The sequence below is a fragment of the Emys orbicularis genome, chromosome 5 (assembly GCF_028017835.1).
Source record: "Emys orbicularis isolate rEmyOrb1 chromosome 5, rEmyOrb1.hap1, whole genome shotgun sequence".
Classification (NCBI taxonomy): domain Eukaryota; kingdom Metazoa; phylum Chordata; order Testudines; family Emydidae; genus Emys; species Emys orbicularis.
This window is the reverse complement of record NC_088687.1, coordinates 131,605,440-131,631,569: the sequence shown is the minus strand read 5'-3', so window position 1 is coordinate 131,631,569 and position 26,130 is coordinate 131,605,440. Positions and strand designations below refer to the sequence as shown.

The 26,130-nt window shown below is 47.8% G+C and overlaps 1 protein-coding gene across 3 annotated transcripts in view; it reads left to right on the top strand.

Annotated features, from left to right (window-relative positions):
- Positions 1 to 26,130, top strand: part of REEP1 (receptor accessory protein 1) — a 98,733-nt gene that overhangs the window by 44,207 nt on the left and 28,396 nt on the right. For all 3 annotated transcript variants that reach the window (XM_065405635.1, XM_065405634.1, XM_065405636.1), the window contains 3 exons: positions 235 to 355; positions 3,551 to 3,664; positions 16,052 to 16,220. In XM_065405635.1, coding sequence (XP_065261707.1) covers positions 235 to 355; positions 3,551 to 3,664; positions 16,052 to 16,220 — 404 coding nt within the window. The remainder of the gene's footprint in view (positions 1 to 234; positions 356 to 3,550; positions 3,665 to 16,051; positions 16,221 to 26,130) is intronic.

Here is a 26,130-nt window from a genome sequence, read left to right as displayed (position 1 = left end):
TCCCTATGAAATAATGTTGCTGCTACCTGGCTGCCAGGAAAACTTTGCATAGAGCTCAGCCAGAGTCTGGGTGTGAGGGAATGTGGGGGGAAAGTGGGTGGTAGATCCTTAGGACACTCAGGTAGACAGAAACCAGCTTAAGCTATGAATCTGCCAATTGCTAACTGCCTTGGACTTCTATTATCATCAGAGAAGCAGTCAACGAGAATCTATGTCATCTTTGTTTTCCCATAGGTTTCCATTCTATTATGAACTGAAAATAGCTTTTGTAGCTTGGTTGCTGTCTCCGTACACAAAAGGCTCCAGCCTCCTGTATAGAAAATTTGTACACCCAACACTGTCTTCAAAAGAAAAGGTAATTACAGATGTTCATGCCCTAACTGAGTGGATGGCTCCCAACAGTGGAATTAGTGTGTTTACCGTATGTCAGCTGTATCCACGGCTTTCATCTCAAGAAGATGAGTCACTGCTTTTTCTTTTATTTATTTTTGTTCTTTGATCTTCTTTGGGGTTTTTTTTTTTTTGTATCCGCAGCTGCTGAGCTCATTCAGAATAACGTAACTACGTCTGGGCACCGGGGAACGTAGGAGGATGGGATACATGTATTTTGTTTTCCTTGAAAATACCAACCTGAAAATAGTTCTTCCTTGCATGACAAACTTCACAGTGTTGGAAATGCTGACTGAATGTAGCTGGGGTGACAAGGTGGGTGAGGTAATATCGTTTATTGGACCAACTTCTGTTGGTGAGAGAGACAAGTTTTTGAGCCTCACAGAGCTCTTCTTCAGGTCTGGGAAAGGTACTCTGAGCATCACAGTTAAATGGAAGGTGGAATAGATTGTTTGGCATAAGTAGGTAGCACATATTCTAAGGGACCTCTCAAGGTAGAGTGGCCTGTTAACACCTCTGCAGTCATAGGACAAAAAGAGGGGGTTATTGGGTTACAGACTGTTGTAATAAACCATAAATTCAGTCTATAACTCAGGCCTGATCTACACTACAGAGATAGGTCGACATAAACTAACTCTACACTACACATCTACACTAAAGTAGATACACAGGAGAGCTGCGGAAAAGGATCTGGACCACAAGTGGACCACAAGCTAAATATGAGTCAACAGTGTAACACTTTTGCAAAAAAAGCAAACATCATTCTGGGATGTATTAACAGGAGTGTTGTAAGCAAGACACAAGAAGTAATTATTCTGCTCTACTCTGCGCTGATTAGGCCTCAATTGGAGTATTGTGTCCAGTTCTGGGCCCCACACTTCAGGAAAGATGTGGACAAATTGGAGAAAGTCCAGAGAAGAGCAACAAAATTGATTAAAGGCCTAGAAAACATGACCTATGGGGGAAGATTGAAAAAATTTTGGTTTGTTTAGTCTGGAAAAGAGAAGATTGAGAGGGGATATAACAGTTTTCAAGTACATAAAAGGTTGTTACAAGGAGGAGGGAGAAAAATTGTTCTTCTTAACCTCTGAGGATAGGACAAGAAGCAATGGGTTTAAATTGCAGCAAGGGAGGTTTAGGTTGGACATTAGGAAAAACTTCTTAACTGTTAGAGTGGTTAAGCACTGGAATAAATTGCCTAGGGAGGTTGTGGAATCTCCATCATTGGGGATTTTTAAGAGCAGTTTAGACAAACACCTGTCAGAGATGGTCTAGATAATATTTAGTCCTGCTATGAGTGCAGGGGACTGGACTAGATGACCTTTTGAGGTCCCTTCCAGTCCTATGATTCTATAAAATGTAGCTCCCAGCGATGTAACTTGCCCACTACACCGACTAATAACTCCACCTCTGCGAGAAACGTAGCACTTAAGTCTATGTCCGTGTAGACTCTGCGTTGCTTACATCGTCTGTTGCTGCCTTTCAGAAACTGTCCCACAATGCCCCACACTGACAGTTAAATGGGTGCAAGTGTTCCTGGTCAGGATGCACACCGTGGACACAAGGAGCGTAGTGTGGATGCGTAAAGCCAATTCAGTTACTGCGGTGGCTGTACGTTGACATGATGTAGATTGACTTAATTTTGTCGTGTAGCCTTGCCCCCACTAACCTTCTTTTTGTCCTATGACTGCAGAGGAGTTAATGGGCCACTCTACTTAGTGTGTGGTAATTACTTTGTAATTACAATATGTGCTACCTACTTATGCTAACCAACCTGTTCCACCTTCCATTTATCTGTGATTCTCACAATACCTTTCCCAGACCTGAAGAAGAGCTCTGAAAGCTCGTCTCTCGCCAACAAAAGCTGCTCCAATAAAAGATATGACCTCACCCGCCTTGTCTCTCTAATATCCTGGCTCCAACGCGGCCACAACCACACTGCATGTAGCTGGCGTGTCACTTCTGGAAGTACCGCCTTCTCCAGGTTAGGGGAGTGGGGACTGGGTGGGAGTGGGGCCTGCTTGGTTTTCTGTTCCAAGCTGTGCTAAAGAGTTGCCACGTGATCTTGGGACAAATCACCTAACCTGTCTGTAAAATTGGTATAACAAACACTTGCCTGTGTTGCACATGCCACTAATGTTTGTAATGTGCTTTGAGATCCGTGGATAATAGGTGCTGTATTCATCAAGAATAGTACTTCTAGAAATGACGACATAACTCCAGCTCTGGTATTCTGGGCCGTGTGTTGCCATTGGTCTGCCTGGGGAACTTCCGTTGACGGGAACGGGATGATGTTGGGCAGATCTAAGGCATCACGTGTCCCTTTGAACGTACTATCTGAACATGGGCATTGATCATGTGGCATATCTGTATTTTAGACATAAGGAAAAGAATAATTACGGTTGGGAAAATAGTGCCATGCTAGCAGCCTAAGAGATGGAAGATCGCTGCGTAGCTATATAAACAGGCAGTGTCCATAGAGTGGCAGTGCACACTCTTCCCTGACTGCATCGCCAATGTGCCTCAGTCTTGTTCTAGGGGGCCCATTTGTAAGGTGCAGAAAGGAGTTCAGTCCCCATGCTTGCTCCCTCTTGGGCACCTCTGCTTAGCCTGCCTACAAGTGAGATGGGGAGAGCTGAGATGTGGGCTCCCGCCCATTAAGGAGCGGGCTGGAACCACCAAACCCATTCACTCAGGCCAGCAAACAGCCATCGGACTGTAACAGCTCCCGGGCGCAGCTATCTCTGGCTAAATTCAAACCCGTGACCTGGCAGGGGAAGGCCCCGCAGCCTGTTACCATCCAGTCTCCTGTGTCTTTGAAGGTTATTTCGATAACCATTGTACTGAATGTAGAAAAGCACACAAGCCCAGACACTGCCCCGGTGGCTATGAGCGTTCTGCAGCATTGTTATCCAGTAACCACTAAGCCTTGTAGGCCCAATTCTCCACTCACAGGATAAAAGCAACTCCCAGAGGTTTCAGTGGAAGCTACTGCTCCCCTGCCGTCCTCTTTTCCTTTTCAAGTACTGGCTGTAAATATCTCTCCAGCTGGTGGGAGGGAGGGAGATGCCCGCCTCCATGAATGATGGCCTGACCCTTGAGAGAGAGGGCAGGAGGTCTGAACTCTTCCCTCTTGTGCTTTTTTTGTCTTGCGCGACAGGAAATTGATGACTGCCTCGTCCAAGCGAAGGATCGGAGCTACGATGCCCTGGTGCACTTTGGGAAGCGGGGACTGAATGTTGCAGCAACGGCAGCCGTGATGGCGGCTTCCAAGGTAACAGCTGGGAGAGCGCAGGTCACGGCGGTGCCGTTAGCATCTCAATCGGGTCTGGGTCCATTGTCTACGGTAACAACACAGCAGGGTGGAGAGGAGGAAGTCTGGGCAGGGGAGAGTCCAGAATTCTTTCAGTGGTTATGATCCTGCCGCCCAGCGTCCTGTACATCAGCCTCATGGGTGTGTCTTGGGATGAACACATTATGCAAGACCACAATGCTGTGGAAGTGAATGAAGGGGGTAAACGCAAGGGGCCATGCTTTGCCTTCAGGTCTGTGTGAGGGCTTCTACTGAGCAGGCCGCGGAGCAGCACACTCTATCCTTATGATGATGCACAATTAGATTTGCATGAGTGATACAGATTGATCATACCCTGGAACAGTTAATACACCAGGCTGGGCAATTACTTAATGACTCCTTTGAGGAAAATTAAGCTCAGCTGTCCAGTTATTCCCTGCCCCCTTTCGCAGGAGAAAGCACAGAGTAGGACTGAGGAAGGAGCCCCCACACTAAGCCTGTTGTTGTTTCATTGGATGGTTAAAAATGCTGGCTAACATTCTGACCTCTCATTTGGATGCTAACATCAAATCAATGAAATCTGAGGCTTCTGAACATTAAATGATCACCTGCTGGGGTCAGGAAGGATCTCTTCTTTCATACCCTGTACAGCATCATATGATTGACTAGGTTCATTATTACGTTGAGTGAAGGGGAGATCACATTCCTTTGAAGCAGCACATATTGGTCACTTTTGGAGACAGGATGCTGGACGTGATGGAGAAATGGTCTCATCTGACGTGGCATGTCCTGCGCTCTAGTCCTGGGTTAGATCTAGTACAAGAAAAAGCCGTGATCTGTTTTCTCCAAAGGTACAGCAGCAGTTTGTAGTGGGAAATGGATGCTGTTATGGTTAATGTGGGAGTCCAGAGACCTGGATTCTGATCTCTGTCACAGGCTTTTTGTATGATCTTGGGCATATCATTTGATCTCCCTCTGCCTCAGTTTCCTCATCTGTAAAATAGGAATACCGCTTCCCTGTATCATGGGGGACTGAGGCTGAATACCTGAATGTTTGTAGAGCACTTTGAGATCCTTAGATGGAAAGTGCTCTCGATATGCAAAGCAGACACCCACATTGTTCTGTATGGCATCTGTACTGTTACACACATGCCTGGTGCTACAGTAATATTGAGATCTGTTTTAAATGTGCAAAAGCCAAGAATGCTTACTTTGTTCCCTGCTCACAGTCGTCTGTTTCTAGATGTTGAGCTGACGTGATGCTGTATGTGTGATGGTCCCTACAAACCTCCACACAACAGTGAGACATTTGGCTGACACCTTGGCTATGCCAAGGCCTTTTATGGCACTCTAGCAGCATAAAAGGGCCTTAAAATGGGCAGCAGCAGTCCACTGAGAGTATCACTGACTCTGTACTGCCTTTGCTCCCAGCATGTGGTGTAGATGCACTGATGTCCCTGGTGCACTGCACTATGTCTGTCTCTGCTTTCCAGGGCCTGCAGGAGCACGTGGAAGCAGAGTATAAGTTAGAGCAGCCCTGAGGCTGCTCTGATTTACACTTGGGGCTCGGCAGGGCCCTGTCCAACCCCAGAATATGGCCTGAAACCTTTGTGCCCCACCTCTCCCTCCCTGCCCTGAGCACAGGAACAGAATAATTGAGTCTTGGGCCCTTTCTCAAAATGCTTGTTTTCCACCTTGCAAGGATATGTACACAGCTCCAGTGGTAGCAGGAGGCCCGGTGGAAGGGAGGCTGGGGATGGCCGTAGGGAAGAAGGTATGCAGTGAAAGAAGGGGACAGAGTAGTTTTAGGGATGATAGTTTTCCTTGATCTAATGGAGATCCTTGTTCAGTGTTAGAAGAAAGTATCTCTTTCTGTGATTCTTTACCATTGTCACACCTTAGCTTTGGTTCTTATCCTGCCCCTGTCTCTGCAGTATCTGAGCGCCTCAGAATCTTCAATGTATTTATCCTCACAACACACCTATGAGGTAGGGAAGTGCTATTGTCTCCATTTCAGATGGGGAATGGAGGCACAGAGAGGCTAAATGAGTTGCCCCGGGTCCCAGAAGAAGTTGATGGTAGAGCATGGACTTGAACCCAGGTTTCAGGCTTGGGCCCTAACCACTGAACCATCCTCCCTGTCTACGACATATTCAAAGGCCTACTCCTAGGGACAACATTTTAAATTAGGCTAGTACCCATAACAGGTAAGAAGTTTTACCTAGCTGCTTGTTTTCAGAGGTGGGAGAGTGGTTTAACGGCTAGCTTAGGGGATTAGTATTGGATCGATTTGAGGCAGTTGTAACAAAACAATCACTCTGTTCTATTCCTAGCTCTGGAAGGGAGTTTAATCTAATGGTTAGAGTAGGGGATGGAGTTGGGATTCCTGGGTTCTGCCATCAGTTCAGTGTTTGGCCTTTGACAAGCCATTCACCTCTCTGTGCCTCAATTTTTTCACCTGAAAAGTAGGTATAATACTTCTCTGCATTCATAGGTGTTGAGTTTTAATTACTTAATTATGGTCTGGAGAGCACGTCAGGGTGACAGACAGTGAATAAAACCAAAATACAGCTGTCATTAAGGGGAAATGTTTCTCACCACCCTCACACCCAAGTTTAGAAAGTGCCCTACCCCCTATTTCAGTCGTCAGCTCCGGGACTCTCACTGGCTTGTCTCCCCTAGCCTTTGGAAGGTGCTAATACATATTAACAGCCCCGTGGAGACAAGGCAGTTTGCCTTTAACACGTGTTAAACTGCTCAAGTTGAAGCCCAAGGCTGAAGTTAGGCCCCCAAATCCATATTTCAGCACCAAAATAAGTGGCCTGGTTTTCAGAAAGTGGAAAATGTGGCCTTACCAAGTAGAGAAAGGAAAGGTCCATCCCGTGTCCTACTTCAACTGGAATAACAGGACAGAAATAGATGCTAAGATATCAGGGGCCCCATCCTCAGCTGGTATAAATCACCATAGCATCTGTTGATCTAGGTACGAGGCTCTAGCCCTAAGTTTATTGGGTGCAGGCCCAGTTAAAGTGAGAAATGGACCCAGATCTAAGTACTCTTGAACTTTGAGAAATACCCCCTTCTTTTCCTTCTCTCTGGTGGACTAACCGTTTGATTAGCTGGACACAATAAAAAAAAACAATTGTGCTGCCAGGCAAAAATATAGGCCATTACTAGACAGGTGAGGGGCTCTCAGAATCCCAGGCCCCTTGTGCCAATCTCCCTCGCTTGCACGTGCTCTCGCTCTCGTTCTCTCTCTCAAGATGAGTGGTACATTTCTGAGGATCTCTGAGTGGAGACAAAGTCAGACATCTGGTGCTGGGTACTCAGCGCAGAGTCCTTGTCCCACCACCTTGCATCCCCCTTGTGTGGCACCACAGTCCTTCCCTCAGCACACGGTGACTTCAGGAGGGTAAGAACTAAGTGGTAGGATCCGGTAACAAGGAGGTAAATCCTGATGTGCAGCCCCCTTACCTTCCACTAGTTCAGCCCATTGCCCTCCGAGGGGCACGGAGCTCCGGCCCACTAACAAGATGTGTGCCAATCACCAACTCAGACACTTGCTCATATGTTGTCTCTCTTTCCTGGCCCTTCTTCTGGTTTTGCCTTTTCGATTGTAAGCTCTTCCAGGCTGGGACTACCTACCAACTGTTTGCACGGCACCTGGAACAACAGGCTCTTTAGGTCTACTGCTATATTGATGATGATGACGATCGTGAATGGGGAATAAAAAGCTGAAACGTCCTTGCACCAGCCACAGTGTTTTGGATGGGGGGAAAAATGAGATGGAGAGAAAGCATGCCTGACTGGCATTGATGAAAAGCCCGTTTGTGCCTAATAGGTCTGAGAGATTGTCCAAGAGTCTGTCATGCGTGTGAAAATATGACCTGAAACACTGCCAGGGTTGGTGGTAATTCTGGCTGTCTGCTAGCTGGCTGGCTGGCAGCACACACACATCGCCCTGGATCTCCAAAGCCTTTAGGGCCTGATCCAAAGCCCACTGGTGTCAGTGGAATGACTCCTATTGACTCCACAGGGCTTTGGATCAGGCCCTCAGAAAAGATCCTTGCTCTAGCCTGTCTGTTTGGGCCAGTTCTTCCTCTCTGGGCAAACTCCGTCCCCATCTCTCAGGTACCAGCAGGCTTCTAGATCCCACATGGGAGAATGCTCCCTTGGGCATAATTCGCCGGAGGAGAGCTGCAGAGCTCTCTCCTTCAAATTGCATGTGGAGCTGAGTGATGTGGGGAGGGAGAACACTGCATTGGGCAGGGTGGATTTCCTTCCTTTGATCACATGCATAGAGCCCTCTTCGATAATTAAAGCCCTCTGTTTGTGGTAGATTCACCCCTGGGCCTGCCTGTCTAAGGTATTTGATGAAAACTCTGTTCACAGCGCTTAGCACATCCATCAAGGTGAGGGCTGCATCGTGTCCCTAGTCTTTGTGGTCAGGATTTGCAAAAGTGGTAAGTGATTTTGGGTGCCCAGCGTGAGGGACCTTAAAGGGGCCTGGTTTGCAGGAGGGGCCGAGCACCTGCCCTGTGAAATCAGGCCCCCTTTAAGTGTCTCAGATTGGGCACTCAAAATCAGTGGTCACTTGAAAAGCCTTGGCTTCATTGTATGGGGCTAGTCAAGAGAAGGACGCACAGCTTTCTTGAAGCATATCGTCCTGTGCTGGCTATTACAGCATTTCTCAAATTACCTCAGTGCCCTGGCAGCAGAGCTCACCACTGCTTTGGGTTTCCAGAGGCCTTTTTCACTAACTACACTACAAACCAAACACATACTCAAACTCTTCGCCGCACCACACCCAGGGCAGGGCGGCTGCTTAATTTCCCCCCTTCTGTTGGGTGTTTGATGTAAATCCAGCCCCAATCAAAGGTGAAGATGACATATAGCCAAAGCACAGGAGGTCAGAGCCACGCTGCAAACACGGAGAGTGGAGAGAGTAGATTAGGAGGAACTGTCTGCCAGCATTGAGGTAAAGTCCCCAGGAAAGGAAATGAACTGCACAAACAAAACGGCTGGATGTAATGAACACACACCATCATGTTACAGTGAGCAAATTTCCGTTTCCTTATTACTGTCCTAGTATTATTTTTTCCACACTCTGTCGTGGTTACAGGGAAGCTGTGGAATCAAGATTGAATGGAGCATTGGTGTGTCTGAGTTCATATTGCTCTATGATGGCTAGTCTGTGGAGGCGATAAATCTTAATACTATCACAGCCCTTTTAGCTCATGGGGAAGAGGCCCCTATTTTAGAACATAAGGTCCTGAGTTCTATTCCCATAGCTTATGCTTGTATCCGCCTATGATGGCTTCTGGGTGCAACCATCAGCTCTTTACAGTGTCTTTAGTAGGTATAGCGCAATTTCTCACGCTGCCTCCCAATGGCCAGAACTAAGATAGCTGCCAACATGCCAATTTGTGGTACATGAACTGAGGTTTCTAGCACTGTTTCTAAACTGGCAGTAAATGTAACAGCACTTAGCTGCTGTTGACACCAATGGGAATTCCTCATGTGGATTTCAAACATGCCAGATTTGATGCTAATAGGGTGAGGAGTGCCTGGCAGTATAAAGAGTGAAGTGGTGATACTTGGTGCTTTTGATGCAAGCACTTTACAAACACGTGTGACCGTTCTTATCAATGGCTATTAGCCAAGATGGTCAGGGACATAACACCAGGCTCTGGGTGTCTTTCAGCTACCAGAAGCTGGGACTGGATGACGGGATGGATCACTCAAAATTGCCCTGTTCTGTTCATTCCCTCCAAAGCACCTGGCATTGGCCAGTGTCAGAAGACAGAATACTGGGCTAGATGAACCATTGGTCTGACCCAATATGGCTGTGAGTTAGGTGTTATTTTCCCCATCTCTCAGATGGAGAAACCGAGACAAGGAGAAGTTAAATAAATAACTCATCCAAGGTTACAGATGGACTTCCCTGCCCATCCTCTCTGTTGCCACTCTGTGCAACTGCATCTATATGTCCTCTCTGTGGTCCTTCAAGGGCACTGCTCTAGGCTCCTGGCTCCTCAACCATCACCTTTGTAGGGCAGAGATCCACATCTCCCTCCTCACCAGGATTTTTTCCAGGCTGCTCAGTTCCCTGCCTACTGTGTGATATCCCCAGTAAGCAGCCAGACTGCCTAAACAGGCCAGCACTTGCCCTTTGCTTTCTCTTCAGAGGTTATGAACAGCATGATTGCTAGCAGTTACAAGTTACCACACAGCTCTTTATAAGCAGCCATATTTATTCTTAAGGTGAGAGCATTACAGAGAAAGCATATTAAAACAATGAGAGAACCTATACACATGCGAATAAGGTCCCAGCGTGGTTAAGCACTGGAATAAATTGCCTAGGGAGGTTGTGGAATCTCCATCATTGGAGATTTTTAAGAGCAGGTTAGACAAACACCTGTCAGGGATGGTCTAGATAATACTTAGTCCTGCCTTGAGTGTAGGGGACTGGACTAGATGACCTCTCGAGATCCCTTCTATGATAATAAGCTTACCAGAGATCACCCCCTGACTCCAACAAAGGCTCTGGCAGGAAATTAGTCCTTCAAACCCCACAAAGAGGTTCTTCTGTGGTTACAAGTTCATAACAGCCTTGGCTTAGAACCAGAACAACAATGAATAGTTCAGTCTCTCTTTTATACAGCTCGGGCCTTTGATCTTGGCCTAGTGAACAAGTGATCAGTAGACAATGGTCCCCTCTTCAGGGCGTAGCTTCCAAAGGCTGGGTTTTTGTGTAACTGGGGTGGATTTCCCAAGAAATCCATGACACATGTATTGTCCCAAAAGACCAAGGATGGTCCAGGCCCACAGTAATACGTAACCTTCGCATTTAATACAACAGGCTCCAAAGACACGTAATCTTAATTCAATAAGGATTTTCAAGGATATTGCCATAGCTTTCACACTAACCTTCTCCCATCCTCCATCGTCAGCCACAGAGATGCGCATGCATCCCTAGCACATCACTGCCCCCCTCAAAACCTTGAGCTGGCCTGGATTACATTTGCCCTGAATGCATAGGTGCTGACTTTTATTTTTCCCAGTGGGTGCTCCACCCCTGCTCCGCCTTGAGGCCCTGCCCTCGCTCCACCTCTTCCCGCCCCCACTCCACCCCCTGTTTCCCAAGCCCTCCCACCAGCCGCTCGCTGATCAGTGGCCAGCCCCAGGGCCGCCAGGAACTACTGTGGCTGATGGATGGTGAGCACTTTCTGTGCCCAAATGTATATTGTTCTCAAAACTTATCGGTGCATTGCCACAAGAGCCTTCCTTTTTCCCTTTCTAGGTCTCTTAGCTCCTTCATTTATTCTTACATTTGGACCAGCAAAAAGGGCAGGTAACCTGCTGAATTCTTATACTAACTCTCAGGCTAGCACTAGAGTCTTGCCTACATGCTCAGGGTTTAGCTGATCGCCATATTTGGGGTCGGGAAGGAATTTTCCTCCAGGGCAGATTGGCAGAGGCCCTGGGGGGGTTTCGCCTTCCTCTGCAGCGTGGGGCACGGGTCACTTGCTGGAGGATTCTCTGCACCTTGAAGTCTTTAAACCACAAGTTGAGGACTTCAATAGCTCAGACATAGATCAGGGGTTTGTTACAGGAGTGGGTAGGTGAGATTCTGTGGCCTGCGTTGTGCAGGAGGTCAGACTAGAAGATCATGATGGTCCCTTCTGACCTTAAAGTCTATGAGTCTAAATGATTCCCAACAAGACTAGTGTGAAGAACGTAATCATCAAAACTAAGCCAGGACTAGCAAACATTTCCCACTCAGATGAGATTGTCATGGGAACACCCAATGCCTGCTCAGCTTACAGTGTGTGGCTTTTGTGTACTCGCCTCTAAAATCCTCTCCAGTCTCATCAGCAAAATATCTTAAAAGTCCTTTGCTGGTAATCAGGTCAAATCCAACAGTTAGTCAGGGGGGTTGATAGTTTGTTTTTTCACGTAACTCTTGTTGTTGCCGCTATATTGGCTAAGTCGCTGTGTTTGCTTTTCATAGCAGAATCCCCCATACAGCTGAGGGGGCAAATTCTGCCCTCCCTTACACCAGTTGGTGCAATTCCACTGAAATCGATGAGGCTGCACTGGTGTAAATGGGGGCAGAATTTGACTCAAGCGTTTAGAACCCCCTTCTGCAAGTGTTCACTAACTGCCTCATCACTTACTGTACTGGACAAGCCCACAAAAAACTTGACACTGGTTAGGCTGCTGGTGTGCTGAGACCACAGCCTGTCATGGTGACCAATATTGTCTCATTGTTCTCTTGTACTCCCTCAGTCTCTTTCAATCCATCTGCTGTCTTTTGTTTTACACTTCGATTGAGAGCTCTTTGGGGCAGGGTTTGTCTTTTTGGGCAGGGTTTGTACAGCACCTAGCACGATGGGGTCCTGGTCCATGACTGGGGATCGTAGGTGCTACTGATATAGAAAGAAGGATACATAATAATTTGCTCCTGGGTAAAGTCCCATCAAAGCCAGTGGGACCATAATTCAGTAGCAAGCACTACTCCCCACAGTAAATGTCTGTAGTACTGAACCCACAGTATGGGTGCAGATGGGTCTGGTACTATACATGAGTCTGCTGAACCAAAGTTATGGAGAAAGGAGTATTAATTTTATTCAGCATAATGCTGCATATGTGGTGGGGATGGGTTGGTGTTCAGTTGCCCATCAAGAAACCACTGATGCTAAGGTACGGTAACTACAGGTTGGCCACATGTGATCATCACTGGATGGCTTAAAAATTTCCCTTTCACTAGTGGTGTTCTGTTACTTTCTTTGTTGGGCCTGTCCTGTGTAGGTGACTTCTGGGTACTCTTCTGGCTCCGTCCATCTGTTTCTTCACTTCAGCAGGTGGGTATTGTAGTTGTAAGAATGCCTGATAGAGACCTTGTAGGTGTTTGTCTCTGTCTGAGGGGTTGGAGCAAATGTGGTTGTATCTTAGAGCTTGGCTGTAGACAATGGATCGTGTGGTGTAGTCTGGATGAAAGCTGGAGGCATGTAGGTAAGTATAGCAGTCAGTAGGTTTCCGGTATAGGGTGATGTTTATGTGACCATCACTTATTAGCACTGTAGTGTCCAGGAAGTGGATCTCTTGTGTGGACTGGTCCAGGCTGAGATTGATGGTGGGATGGAAATTGTTGAAATCATGGTGGAATTCCTCAAGGGCTTCTTTTCCATTTTTTCATGTTCTCTGTGTATATATATCTTCCTACTGTATTTTCCCCTGCATGCATCCAATGAAGTGTGTTTTAGCCCACAAAAGCTTATGCTCAAATAAATTTGTTAGTCTCTAAGGTGCCACAAGTACTCCTTGTTCTTTTTTCTGACATAGTGTAGACCTGGCCCTTGTGTCCCCTCTAAAAGGCTGCAGCAAGTTTGAGAACAAAATGGCTGCTGAATTCTGCAGCCCGAGATAATTTTTAGAAACTTAAAGGTGCAATAGACTGAAAAGAAAAAAATAGATTGTTACCATCACCACACAGACACATTGTAAAAGGGCCATTTCTATTTATTTCGTGCAGGTGATTCCCTTCTTCAGCTGCTGGTACCACAAGATGGTACTAAGGAAGTCAGCAGAGAATGGCATTTTCTTTTTGTTAACGTAGAATGCTGTTTTCCAAGCTGTGTTTCATAGAGTACCCCGGTGGTTCCCACAGTGAAATACTGGGAGAGCCTAGAGGTAGGGGAGCCACAGGTTGAGAAAGGAGGTGGGTCCCTGAGAGGATTTTTCTGTTATGAAGTGGGCTGTAGGTTGGAAAGTTTAGAAATCACTAATCTAGAAATTATGTAGGGGACCGTGTGTGCCACCACATTATGACAGTAGTTCTGAGCACTGATGTGGCACAACGTCTGGTCCAACTTAAATCTTAGATAGAAGCCTTTCCGGTTGTTTCTGAGAGCACCAAACACTTTGTGGGATAGTAGGTTCAGTTTTCCAGTTACCTCTGTGTGAAGCAGATGAGAGAGGCTGGCAGATTGGTACCTGTGGATTCCTATTCTAGGTGGTTCGAGTATCTTAGTACCATTCCATCCTATTGATATCAATGTATTAGGTGAGCCAGGTTGACTTCAGTGTAGTTGTGTTCAATTTACCAGTGGGGAGTATTTCCCACTATTATTTTCTGATTATGAAGGGTGGTTGATTTCCTTATTTAAAACAAACAAACTTTTTATTTTTAACTACAGTATTTTACAGAAGTGTAAATGTAACCCACACACTTCCTGGGTGTGGTGTTCTGTCCCCTCTAGTGGCATCGAGACCACTTAGAGAGAGATTAATGAGTTTGCTCTACAGCCTTAGCTAACAGCCAGTTGGTTTTTAGCTCATGCGGTAGAGGCTCATGCACTAAGCTCCAGAGGTGCCAGGTTTGATCCTGCCTGCTGATGATCAGCGGCTGTTGGCATTGCATAAGCACCTAATCACTGTAGTATTACAACTGTAACCAGCAGGGTTTGAGTAATTACTGTAGAATACCATAGGGTGGTACGTGTGTATAGGTAGGGTGTATGTATAATATAATCAAGTGTTGTATTTAATCTAGAAATGTGATTTGGGGCATTAAAAAGTGGGATTCTAATGCAGAAGACTTGAATTAGCCTATTGTTGTCTTCTACAGCAGGGCCAGCTCCAGGCACCAGCTAAGGAAGCTGGTGCTTGGGGCGGCCAATACAAAGGGGCGGCACGTCCGGGTCTTCGGCAGGAATTCGGTGGTGGGTCCCTCAGTCCCTCTCTTCCTCTTTGAGCTGCCGCTGAAGTGCCGCTGAAGAGGAAGAGAGGGAGCGAAGGACCTGCTGCCGAACTGCCGCCGAAGAATGGAGCGGCACGACTGAGCTGCCACCGATCGGCTTTTATATTTTATTTTATTTTTCCGCCGCTTGAGGCGGCAGAAAACCTGGAGCCGGCCCTGTTCTACAGTAGTGTTTTGGGCCCTTAATGCACTATTTTTATAAAAGGAAAGCTGAAGTGAAAGTGGCATTTGAATCACTATAGTATTCCTTATCTGACCATTTGCACTTTAATTTTCTAAGGCATATCTTTATGTTAAAAGGACACTATCAAATGTACTATTATTTGCCTTATTGTGACCTCACCTCAGTGTATACTGGTGTCACTCCATTGATTGCAATGGAGTTACTCCTATTTTACATTGGTACAAGTGAGATTAGAATCAGGCCCCCTATATTTTTAAAAGTAGTTTTTTCTACACTATGCTATAAGTATTATCTTAGAGTATGACAACTGAAAGAATCTTTATAATCGAAATTTATTTTTCACCATGTATGCAGTTTGGTTACTTTTTGAATATCACTCAGTTTAACTAATGACTTCAGGATTTCTTGTGATTGAAGTATGTTGCAGTGTTTGTGTTACAAACAGTGCTGGGGGATGCTGATTTTTAGATGGGATTTTTTTTTTTTTTTTTAAACTGGACTGCATTCCTTTAAGCACCAACCATTCTCATAGAAAAACTGTGTTCCTGTCTTTCAGGAATATACCTCCTGTGGCTTGATTTAAAGGTAACCTGCAAAGGGAAATAAATGAATGTGGGGCCTTCGTTGCTTCTTTGTGCGGTATGGAGAAGCTCTGGAATGTTTTTTGGTTTTTAAAAGGATTTTGCTGTAACATTAGAAATTCAGATCTTGTCTGCCTTGGAGATGCTCTGAGCAACTGGAGAACTAGTAGGCTGCTGCCATGCAGAAACCATGGACGTGATTAACTTAGAATGACAGTGATTTTGATCTAGTTGGTTTAAATCTCTATTTGGTTTTTTTCGGTTTGTCAAACACCTGTTTAACTCAAACACTTGCTCCTTTCATTAAGGTCTGAACACACAGCTGAGCCAACCTAAGTTCTCCAACAAAAGTCTGAAAGACCAGACTTTAGGTCATTGAGAGCACTAAAGGAAAAAGGAAACAGAATGAATTGTTTTACAAACCCATTTTCTCCCCCCTCTGTAGGGGGGAGCATCCCCACTTGATGAATTCCCTCCTCTCCTCCTCCTGAAGGACTGCAGTAACATAGGCTACATCTACACGGCAGCACTTACGCCAGTGTAGCACTTGTGGTGAAGATGCTCTAAGCCAAGGGGAGAGAGATCTCCCGTCAGCTTAACAACTCCTCCCTCTGAGAGGCGGTAGCTATGTTGGCTGGAGATGCTCTCCTGCCGACATAGCACGGTCTACACCGGTGCTTAGGTCGGTATAACTTCCCAGGAGTGTGAATAATCCGCACCCCTGAGCAATGCATAACTTACATTTTTCAAAAGTAAGCTGTAATGTAGACAAAATCTTAGAAGGAGGGGGGCTTAAAATGTGTCATGGACTCTGACTTGTGTATTGTTTGTTTGACCAGGGACAAGGGGCTCTGTCTGAGAGACTCAGGAGCTTTAGCATGCAGGATCTCTCAACCATTCGAGGAGACAGCAGCAGTCCTGTATCTCCTCCAGTCACTGTACGAACAAGCAGCAAACAGAGCAAGCCCAAAACATCCCGAAGTGCATCAGAAAGCACGGGCAGCTCAGGTAAGTCTCAGCATTTTCCTCCGTCTTGTGTTGTTATCTGAAGTTTTTTTCTCCACTCACTGATCCTCAAAGTGGAGCAAGAGAGGAATGGAGGAAGCACTGGCTCAAGGACATGGAGATATACAGATACTGTAATGCTTAAGTTCACAGGATAGCATCACAGCTTAGTCTCAGGGCAATTAAAGGAGGGAGCAAGATTGCTCTGTGATGGCCACCATTTTGGCAGGCACCAAGGATTGAACCTTAAACTTCCAGAGGGGAGAAGCATGAGTTTCTACAGCTTGAACTAATGCAGTGGCTCTCAACCTTTCCAGACTACCGTACCAGTTTCAGGAATCTGATGTGTCTTGCATACCACAAGTTACACCACTTAAAAACGATTTGCTTACAAAATCAGAGCTAAAGATACAAAAGTGTCACAGCACACTGTTACTGAAAAATTTCTTACTTTCTTATTTTATAATTATATGGTAAAAGTGAATCAATTGGAATATAAATATTGTACTTATATTTCAGTGTATAGAGCAGTATAAACAAGTCATTGTCTGTATGAAATTGTAGTTTGTACTAACTTTGCTAGTGCTTTTTATGCAGCCTGTTGTAAAACTAGGCAAATATCTAGGTAAGTTGATGTACCCCCTGGAAGACCTCTGAGTACCCCGAGGGGTACATGTACCCCTGGTTGAGAACCACTGTTCTAAGGGGTCAGGCTCTGGGGCTGGAGACTGCAGCAGATTCTTATCCTCTGCAGGGTAGCACAGAGCAGGATGTATGATGCACATAGACAATATAATCCTGCCGCAAGATTGTGTCGATCAGGACAAACATGCCGAGCTGACAGCTCTCATGCACCAGTGGAGTCCAGTGACTGCTGAATGTGGGTGGGTGAAATTGACACTCAGGGTCCATTTATCGTAAGGAGTAAAGAGCGTAGGGTAAAATCTTCAAAAGTACTTAAGTGACTTGCGCACAAGTCCCATTTTCAAAAGTAACTCAGGAGCTTAAGTCTCATTGAAAGTCAATGGGACTTAGGCTCCTAATTTTCTTTTGAAGATGGGACTTACGCCTCTATGTCACCTAATTTTGAAAATTGTACCCATGACATGGTGTGTATCTAGTGTGAATTAGGTGCACCAGTGCCTACCCTGACTGTCCTCTGAATCACCACTGAAATGTACAGTAGATATTATGACAGTCCTATTTTAAGATACTGCACTATAGACAAAGACAACTCATAAATAACCCCCCTATCAATGTATGTGTAAGGATAGATGCCAAGCTTTGAAAGCTATTTATGAGGGATGTCCCGTAAGTGTGGGGGGAGGGAGAGGAATAGAAGCAATTGCCTCTGAAATAAGAACAGGAGTACTTGTGGCACCTTAGAGACTAACAAATTTATTAGAGCATAAGCTTTCGTGGGCTACAGCATATTTATTACAGCATATTAAGCTTATGCTCTAATAAATGTGTTAGTCTCTAAGGGTATGTCTACACCCAGCCGCTAGTTCGGCGGCTGGGAATCGAAGTTCTGGGTTCGACTTATCGCGTCTTGTCTGGACGCGGTAAGTCGAACCAGGAAGTGCTCGCCGTCGACTGCGGTACTCCAGCTAGACGAGAGGAGTACCGCGAGTCGACGGGGGAGCCTGCCTGCTGCGTGTGGACCGAGGTAAGTTCGAACTAAGGTACTTCGAACTTCAGCTACGTTATTCATGTAGCTGAAGTTGCGTACCTTAGTTCGATTTGGGGGTTTAGTGTAGACCAAGCCTAAGGTGCCACAAGTACTCCTGTTCTTTTTGCGGATACAGACTAACACGGCTGCTACTCTGAAACCTGCCTCTGAAATGTATTTGCTTAGATTCAGCTTCTAGGAGGACAAAGCAGAAAAGCAGCACAAATTTTGCTTTGTCAGAAAAGTGTGGAGGTCAGAGGAGGGAGAGATTTCATTATAAAGATTTTTGCAAGTTCAGGTGTGAAAAGCTTTGTAGGCCCAGATCCAAAATGTATGGCTTGAGCCATCTCTGCAGATAAATTAATCTGCAAGCTTGTTAGATAGTGGATTGTCCCAGACAATGTTTTCCAGAATTCTTCTGTATCACCCTGAGGCCAAAACTCCTGTAACTCCCTGCTTGATTCTGGGGAGAGGTAAGGTTCTTGAGAGGTTAGGTTCTCCTGGAAAGCAGCAGGTTTGTCAGCCTTTGGAGGCTGGACAGTGAAGTGGAAAGTAGAGTTGTTTGAAATCTAGCAATTTCAATTTCTGGTGGGGTCTGTGTAAACGTTTGCTGGGTTTCAGATTTATGTGAATTTGCACCTTCTCTCCTCCCCTCCCCCCCCCCCAAGGTTTGCTTTGAGTACTGGGATCTACCGGTAATGTCTGCTTCTTGGTTACCACCATCATCTTTGAGCACCTTACAAATTCTTAAGATTATAAATCGCAAGGATCTCTGGTGATGTTTTTTCCATCCCCCCATTTGTAAGGGTTTGTCTATACACAAGCCTACACCAAAATAATAAAATTGCTTTTAATTCACACTTCTGTTATTCCAGGGCAAGTTTGTGTGTGAACACACTTGGCTCCAATTTGTGTGTCATATTTTGATTGATTAACAGGACACTCTCAATCTGAAATAAGAGGGTTCACAACAACAAAATAGGACATTCTTAATCCAAAATAAGCGATCACATGCAGACTTCCACCAAAATAACCAGTAAACCTGCTTTAGCTATATGTTTGATTTGGTGGGTAGACCAGCCCTTGTGTTTTGTTCTAAAGAGAGAGTGACACTGGGCTCAAATAAACTCAACATTGCTGAGGGGGGGGGAGGGATAGCTCAGTGGTTTGAGCATTGGCCTGCTAAACCCAGGGTTGTGAGTTCAATCCTTGAGGGGGCCACTTAGGGATCTGGGGCAAAAATCAGTACTTGGTCCTGCTAGTGAAGGCAGGGGGCTGGACTCAATGACCTTTCAAGGTCCCTTCCCGTTCTAGGAGATAGGATATCTCCATTATATAAAAAAATTTGGCCTGGTTTCACACGGACACCAGACATTGACCTCAGGTCTTCCAAAGCTGGGCCCTGGATAACTGAACTGTTCATGAACCGTTCAGCAAAGCTGGGCTGAGTTCAGAGTTCCTCGCAAAAATCAAGGATGTAGGTGATTTGGTGTTTTGTAATGAAATTTGTAAACAGTATGTGTGCAAGTGAGAGGGAGAGAGAGATTTGCCAGTCAGGTGGTACCATGTCTGGCGAGCCATGGACAGGGGTAAGCAGCTGGACTTCCCACCCTACTGCAAACAGAGTGCACTCACACTAGATACAGTCCAAACTGCCCTCATTCCTGGAGTTTGCCTTCCAAATTAACAACAAAACACAAATATATCTATGATGTCAGTGGTGCCCTTTACCGCAAACATTTACTGTACATCTTTTTATACTGCTGGGTTAGAGCTAAGAGGACTCAGCTGCTCTGACATCAGAAGGAATCAGCAAAAGTATCTCTGCCTCTGTGCACAGTACTTGACAGGGTGACTCAGCTGAAAGGCTTTGCATTCCTGTAAAGGGTCTGAGAACCTGCCAGACAGTTACAGTGACAGCAGTAGCTAGATTACAGGGGACAGGCAAATCTCCTACAGCTTCAAGAGGATTTACAGAAATCCTGGCCCATGCTAACATATTGTAACAACCGGGACTCGGTATTGCAAGCCTTCTGTAAGTGGAACTCCTGCTTCGTGAAGAGAGTTATTCCAGCCTGGCGTGCAGTACTGGGTCCTGCGTTTGCAACAGAGGAAATCTAGTTGTTCAGGCACAAGCCTAGGACTTAAGAGACCTGGGTTCAAGTTCTTGCTCCACCACAGACTTCCTATGTGACCTTGGATAAGTCACATACCCCACATCCTCAAAGGGATTTAGGTGCCTTATCTGGGCCTTAGTGTCTCTGTGCCTCAGTGCATCTGTCAAATGGGGATAGTAGCATTTCCCAGAGGTGTTGTGAAGACAAATGTTAAAGATTGCAAGGTGCTCAGATACTATGGTAAATACCTTAGCTAGGTTCTGATGTGCATTTTACTTCAAAAACAACAAGGAGTCTGGTGGCACCTTAAAGACTAACAGACTCCTTGTTGTCAGGTGCCACCAGACTCCTTGTTGTTTTTGTAGATACAGACTAACACGGCTACCCCCTGATACATTTTACTTCAGTGATTGAAATTAATAAAATATGCAATTAACTCCCCCCAGAAGTTCCCCTTTGGGATCAGTTCCAGTTGTTGGAGAGAGTTTCTGGAGAAGAGTGTGTTGTTCCTGAACCGCTTTCTCTGTTGCTAGTAATAACATTCCATCTTGTCACAAGGTCTCAAAGTCCATGGCCCATTCAAATTCCTGTTTTGCACGTGGGAGGAAAATTCTCTCTTGAGAAAGCCATGTGTTAGTGTCACAGAGTGCTCTACTCACCACTGTAGCGCCTCCTTCTGGCTGCATCCAGCAATTAGCTCTGCCTGGCCATCAGCCCTTCCTGCAATTGCACTCCATTGCTCTCTCTCGGGACTCAAATGCTCCCGCTTCGTGGAGCACCCATGGAAAAAAAATAGTGAGCACCCACCAGCCACCCAACAATCAGCTGGTCAGTGGGCCCCACCAATCAGCTTCTCCCCTCCCCCCAGCACTTCCTGCCCACCACCAATCAGCTGTTCGGTGGCAGGCGGAAGGCACTGGGGATGCAGAGGAGCATGGGTGGGAAGAGGCAGAGCAAGGGCATGGCACACTTGACGGAGGGGGCAGGAAGAGGCAGGGTGGGAGCAGAGCCTCAGGGGATGGACAGGAAGAAGCAGAGCAAGGGTGGGGCCTTGGGGTAGGGTCTCAGAGCAGGGGTGGAGCACCCACAGGAAAAGCTGAAAGTCAGCACCTGTGGTCCTAGGCAGTCCTGAAGTCCACTGCCCTGGCTAAGTGATTCCCTCAGTGACTGGGATGAATGGTCCCTGACAGTTTTCAAGATCACTGCCCCAGTTGTACCACTCACTCATTCAGTGGCTGGTAGGGGAACCCAGGCCTACCCCCCTACATTGGGTTCCAGTCCAGGGGTCCTATCTCCTGCAGCTGAGGTCTGTACTACCCCAAATCTTCCTGCCCCCCGCACTACTTACCTTGCCTATCCCAGGCTTGTATTCACCACCGTAGCTAAACCCCCATCTCCTAGGTCTGCTAGACAAACCCTTCCTTTTTGGTTCAAACCCCTTTCCCTCCCATATCCCAGAGAGGGTTCCTAGAGCCCACTTCCTGCCACCAGCTCCCTGGTTTTATAGACACCCCTCCTGTTGCTCCACAGGTGAGCTTTCTGCTTCCCTTAATCAGGGCTCTCCTCTCCCTGTAAATATCTCCCAGCTTGTGGCCTAATAGGTTAATTGGCCCACCTGGCCTACGTTATCCCCTTCTAGCAAGTGTGGGGAACACACCCATCATGGTTAGCCTTTCTAAACCGTTACCTTGTTTCCTCCGCTTAGCACCATCTGCCTTTTGCCTACATTACTCATGGATCAACAGGCAATTGATTTAAACCAGCTCTATGTTGCTTCAGTGATGAGGTGGCTGCTAAAACAATTTTCTGCAGTAATACAAATGGCTCCATGAATCACTAAGGCACTGAGGGCCCAATCCCATAGGGTATGTCTACACCCAGCCGCTAGTTCGGCGGCTGGCAATCGAAGTTCTGGGTTCGACTTATCGCGTCTTGTCTGGACGCGATAAGTCGAACCAGGAAGTGCTCGCCGTCGACTGCGGTACTCCAGCTAGACGAGAGGAGTACCGCGGAGTCGACGGGGGAGCCTGCCTGCCGCGTGTGGACCGAGGTAAGTTCCAACTAAGGTACTTCGAACTTCAGCTACGTTATTCACGTAGCTGAAGTTGCGTACCTTAGTTCGATTTGGGGGTTTAGTGTAGACCAAGCCATAGATGCCTAGAGTGTGTCTACACTGCACTCAAATGCCCACGGCTGGCCTGTGTCAGCTGACTCAGGCTCGGGCTATGGGGCTGTAAAATTGCAGTGTAGACGTTTGGGCTCGGGCTGGAGCTTGTACTCTGGGACCCCATGGGAGGGGAGAATGTCTACACTGCAATCTAAGCCCAGGGTTAGTAGAATTTGAGTTAACAGACCCTGGGTTTGTTACCTCGTTTGTAACCCCAGGTTAGGAATTGTTGAAACCTGGGTCCTAGCCTGGGGCTCCAGTGTCTGTGATGCGTTATGCAGGCTCAAGTCCAACCACTCATATCCCAGACTTCCCAGTGCCCTCACAAAACATGGCCACTTTAGCCCTTTGTTTGTGGTGCAGTGTGGGAAAACTTGACTGTCCATCAAACTTGACAGTCCAGAGGACAAAGAAAGTTGGTCCATGGCACCATGGGATACTTTTGGCAGACTCCTGAAGCATGAGTTTAGCGAGGCTGCATCTACACTGCAAAGAAAATAGGGCTTAAACCCTGGGTCTCAGCCAGGGCCGGCTCTGGCTTTTTTGCCGCCCCAGGCAAAAAAGCCTCCCGCCGCCCCTCGCCCCCCGGCGGGGAGCGGGGCAGGGGAGGGCACCGAGCCCGGCCCCGCTCTCCCTGGCCGGCCGGAGCGCCGGGGGAGGGCGGCGAGCCCGCCGCGGCCCCGCTCTCCCTGGTCGGCCAGAGCGCAAGGGGAGGGCGGCCCCGCTCTCCCCGGCCGGCCGGAGTGCCGAGGGAGGGCGGCAAGCCCGCCGCGGCCCCGCTCTCCCCGACCAGCCGGAGCGCTGGGAGGAGGGCGGCGAGCCTGGCCGGGGCCCCGCTCTCCCCGGCCGGCCGGAGCGCCGGGGGAGGGCGGCAAGCCCACCGCGGCCCCGCTCTCCCCGACCAGCCGGAGCGCCGGGGGGAGGGTGGCGAGCCCGGCCGCGGCCCCGCTCTCCCCGGGTGAGCGCCGCCCCCCTCCAGGTGCCGCCCCAAGCACATGCTTGGAGGGCTGGTGCCTGGAGCCGGCCCTGGTCTCAGCTTGACTCAGGTTCGGACCCTCCACCCCTGATAGGTCGTGGATTGGGTCTGAGCCCCAGGTTAGTGCGATTTGTGTGTAGATGGAAAGGAGATTGGCTTGAGCCTGAGTTTGAACCCTGGGCTTATGTTGCAGTGTAGACATACACTTAGATTTGGTCTACACCTAAAACTTAGGTTGACCTAGCTGCATCGCTTGGGGCCAGTGGCACTCAAACACTTTTTACAGTGGGGGTGCTGAAAGTCAGTGGTCCCCAAAATTTTTACCTCGCACCCCCCCTGAACCCTGTCCGTGCCCCGTCTCCCCAGAGCTCGGGCCAGGACTGGCTGCGGCTTGCAGGTGAGAGGGGACGCGGATGGGGTCAAAGGGGCTGAGGCTGGGACCACAGCTGCGGGTGGGTCCTGCAGCTGGGATCCTGGGTGCGGGGCCAGGAGCAGAGCCCTAGGTGTGAGACTGGTGGCAGCCAGGACCCCAGGCGCGGGACTAGGAGCGGAGCCCCGGGCGTGAAGCTGGCAGCTCCAGGACTAGGCTGATGGAAGATTTCTTCCATGGATCTTGCTACTGCCTCTCAATGGGGTAAATTTCCTGCAGTGATGGAAACCCCCCTTCCTTGGCTGTGGTAAGCGTCTACACTACTGCCCTGTAGCTGTAGCTGCAGCTTTGCCATTGTAGGACTTGTAGTGTAGACACAGCTTTAGGGCTAGACTCTCCCAGCCACTCAGGGCAATAAGGGAGATTACAGCCTCCCTTGCTCGCCTGGTTGGCCCTGCTCTGATGGTGACTGGCTGTGGGGAGGGATAATTCACTCAAGCATAGGTGTTTCCCCTGATACTCCCCACCATAGAGAGGGGTGGGGCCTGAGAGGAGGTCTGACTCCATCCCCCTTCCCCTCTCGTTGGCCAGAGTAGGTGGCTGGATGCACAGGGGGAATTAAGCTGCTCCATGAAAATGGGTGGTGGGGCCAAGAGCCACAGCCCGTTATCTGCTCTCCTTCTGGCACAGCACAGCTACATGTGACGTTGCCCACAGACAGTCATGTGACAGTCTAGCCCCTAGGCTGGGGAGTAACTGTGTTCCAGTGCGGAGGTCCCATTGAAGTCATGACACGTATCTGCCTATGTGAGTACATTTATTCCTGGGTGTATCCTTTGTCAGCCTCTTGCCCCAATAAAAAGAGGCATGTCGGGGTTGGGCTGGGAGCACGGCAGAGCTCATGACCGGACCTCTTTGGCAGGAGAGACCTAGCACCAGCAATGTAAGTTAGAGCAGGATTCTTTCTGTTCTAACTTTGTGCTGGGGCCAGGTGGCCCTGAACTGGGAAGATGGAGCCGGCTCCCTGAGGCTGCCACTGCTCTACAAAGTGGAGAATCAGGGCCAGATTGGGGTTTTCTTGTAACTTCTCAAACTAAGGATTTGCAGAGCAGACTCTAAGTGCATGACAAATTGGTCATTCGGGTGTTCCTAAACTTCGGTGCATCTACTAACCACAACGACTCTGGGAGTGAATATATGATGGGGGGAGGGGGGGCAAAATATGTCTATTACATAAACTAAGATACATATTGGGAAAATAAACCCCCTTGAAAAGATTATCTGTAAGTGAGATCAGAACTGCTGTCCTTCACTCTTCCTGCTATTTCTTTTTTAGACAGCAGCATGGTGAGTTAAGCAGAGCCTTAGGAATTGAGCTTAGGGCTTGGTTCTGATCTAATCTGTCTATCGCATAGAGTTTCATCCTGCCCCCCTTCACCATAGTACCTGACTGCCTTCTGTGTAAAATCAATAGCAAGTCCCTAGCAGACTTCATGGAGTCTCTGGCACTTCTCTTTGACACTGGTTTTACACTGACATTGACTTGAGTGGAGTCACTCCTGATTTGTGCTGGTCTGAAACAAGAATCAGGCCCTCAGTGATCAGATGGCTCAATGCAGGGGTGGCCAACCTGTGGCTCCAGAGCCGCATGCAGCTCTTCAGAAGTTAATACGCGGCTCCTTGCATAGGTACCGACTCCAGGGCTGGAGCTACAGGCGCCAACTTTCCAATGTGCCGGGTGTGTGTGTGTGCTCGCTGCTCAACCCCTGACTCTGCCACAGACCCTGCCCCTACTTCACCCCTTCCCCTAAGGCCCCCAATCCTTCCTGCCCCGTTCCCTGAGCCTGCCACGCCCTCGCTGTCTATCGCATAGAGTTTCAAGGATGTCTATTGTGGCAGGCGGGGGGAGCTGATGGGGGAGAGGCTGCTGATGTATTACTGTGGCTCTTTGGCAATGTACATAGGTAAATTCTGGCTCCTTCTCAGGCACAGGTTGGCCACCCCTGGCTCAATGGATCAAACCTTGCTTTCCAAAAGCCCTTTCCTCTTAGTGCCAATGTGTCTCTTCTCCATGTATAGGGATCAGTTGGGGGCATACACTGTAAGGACCAGACTGGGAGCAATTTCTCAGATGTTTTAAAAGACTTGCCTGCAGGCGAAGATCACAACTTGTGAGTTACCAGTGCCTTGGGACTGGAGGGTTCTATAGAACTCCCTGGACCATCTTCATCCCAAGTGTAACACCACTGAAGTACAGCCTGTTGTGTCCTTGCCAGATGGAGATTTTGACACTCTGTTCATGTCTGATTTGTAGCGATAGTAATGACCATTCTGATGTAATGCTCAGAAGCTGGGTGAACGACTAAACCAATGCTTCCAACATAACTCCTCTGTAAATCTATTGAATTAAGTAGATCTGTATGGATGCAAACCCTACATTATGGAACTGTGCGGTTATTCTCATATAACCTCCACATGCTGTGTGGAGCGTGGCTTATTCAGTCTTACAGAGACTGCTAAAGGCTTGTCAGAGGGCAGTGTTGTCTAGTCAGTGGTCTGAGCACAGGGCTGGGAGCCCGGAACTTCTGTACCTAACCCCCTCTCTACCACT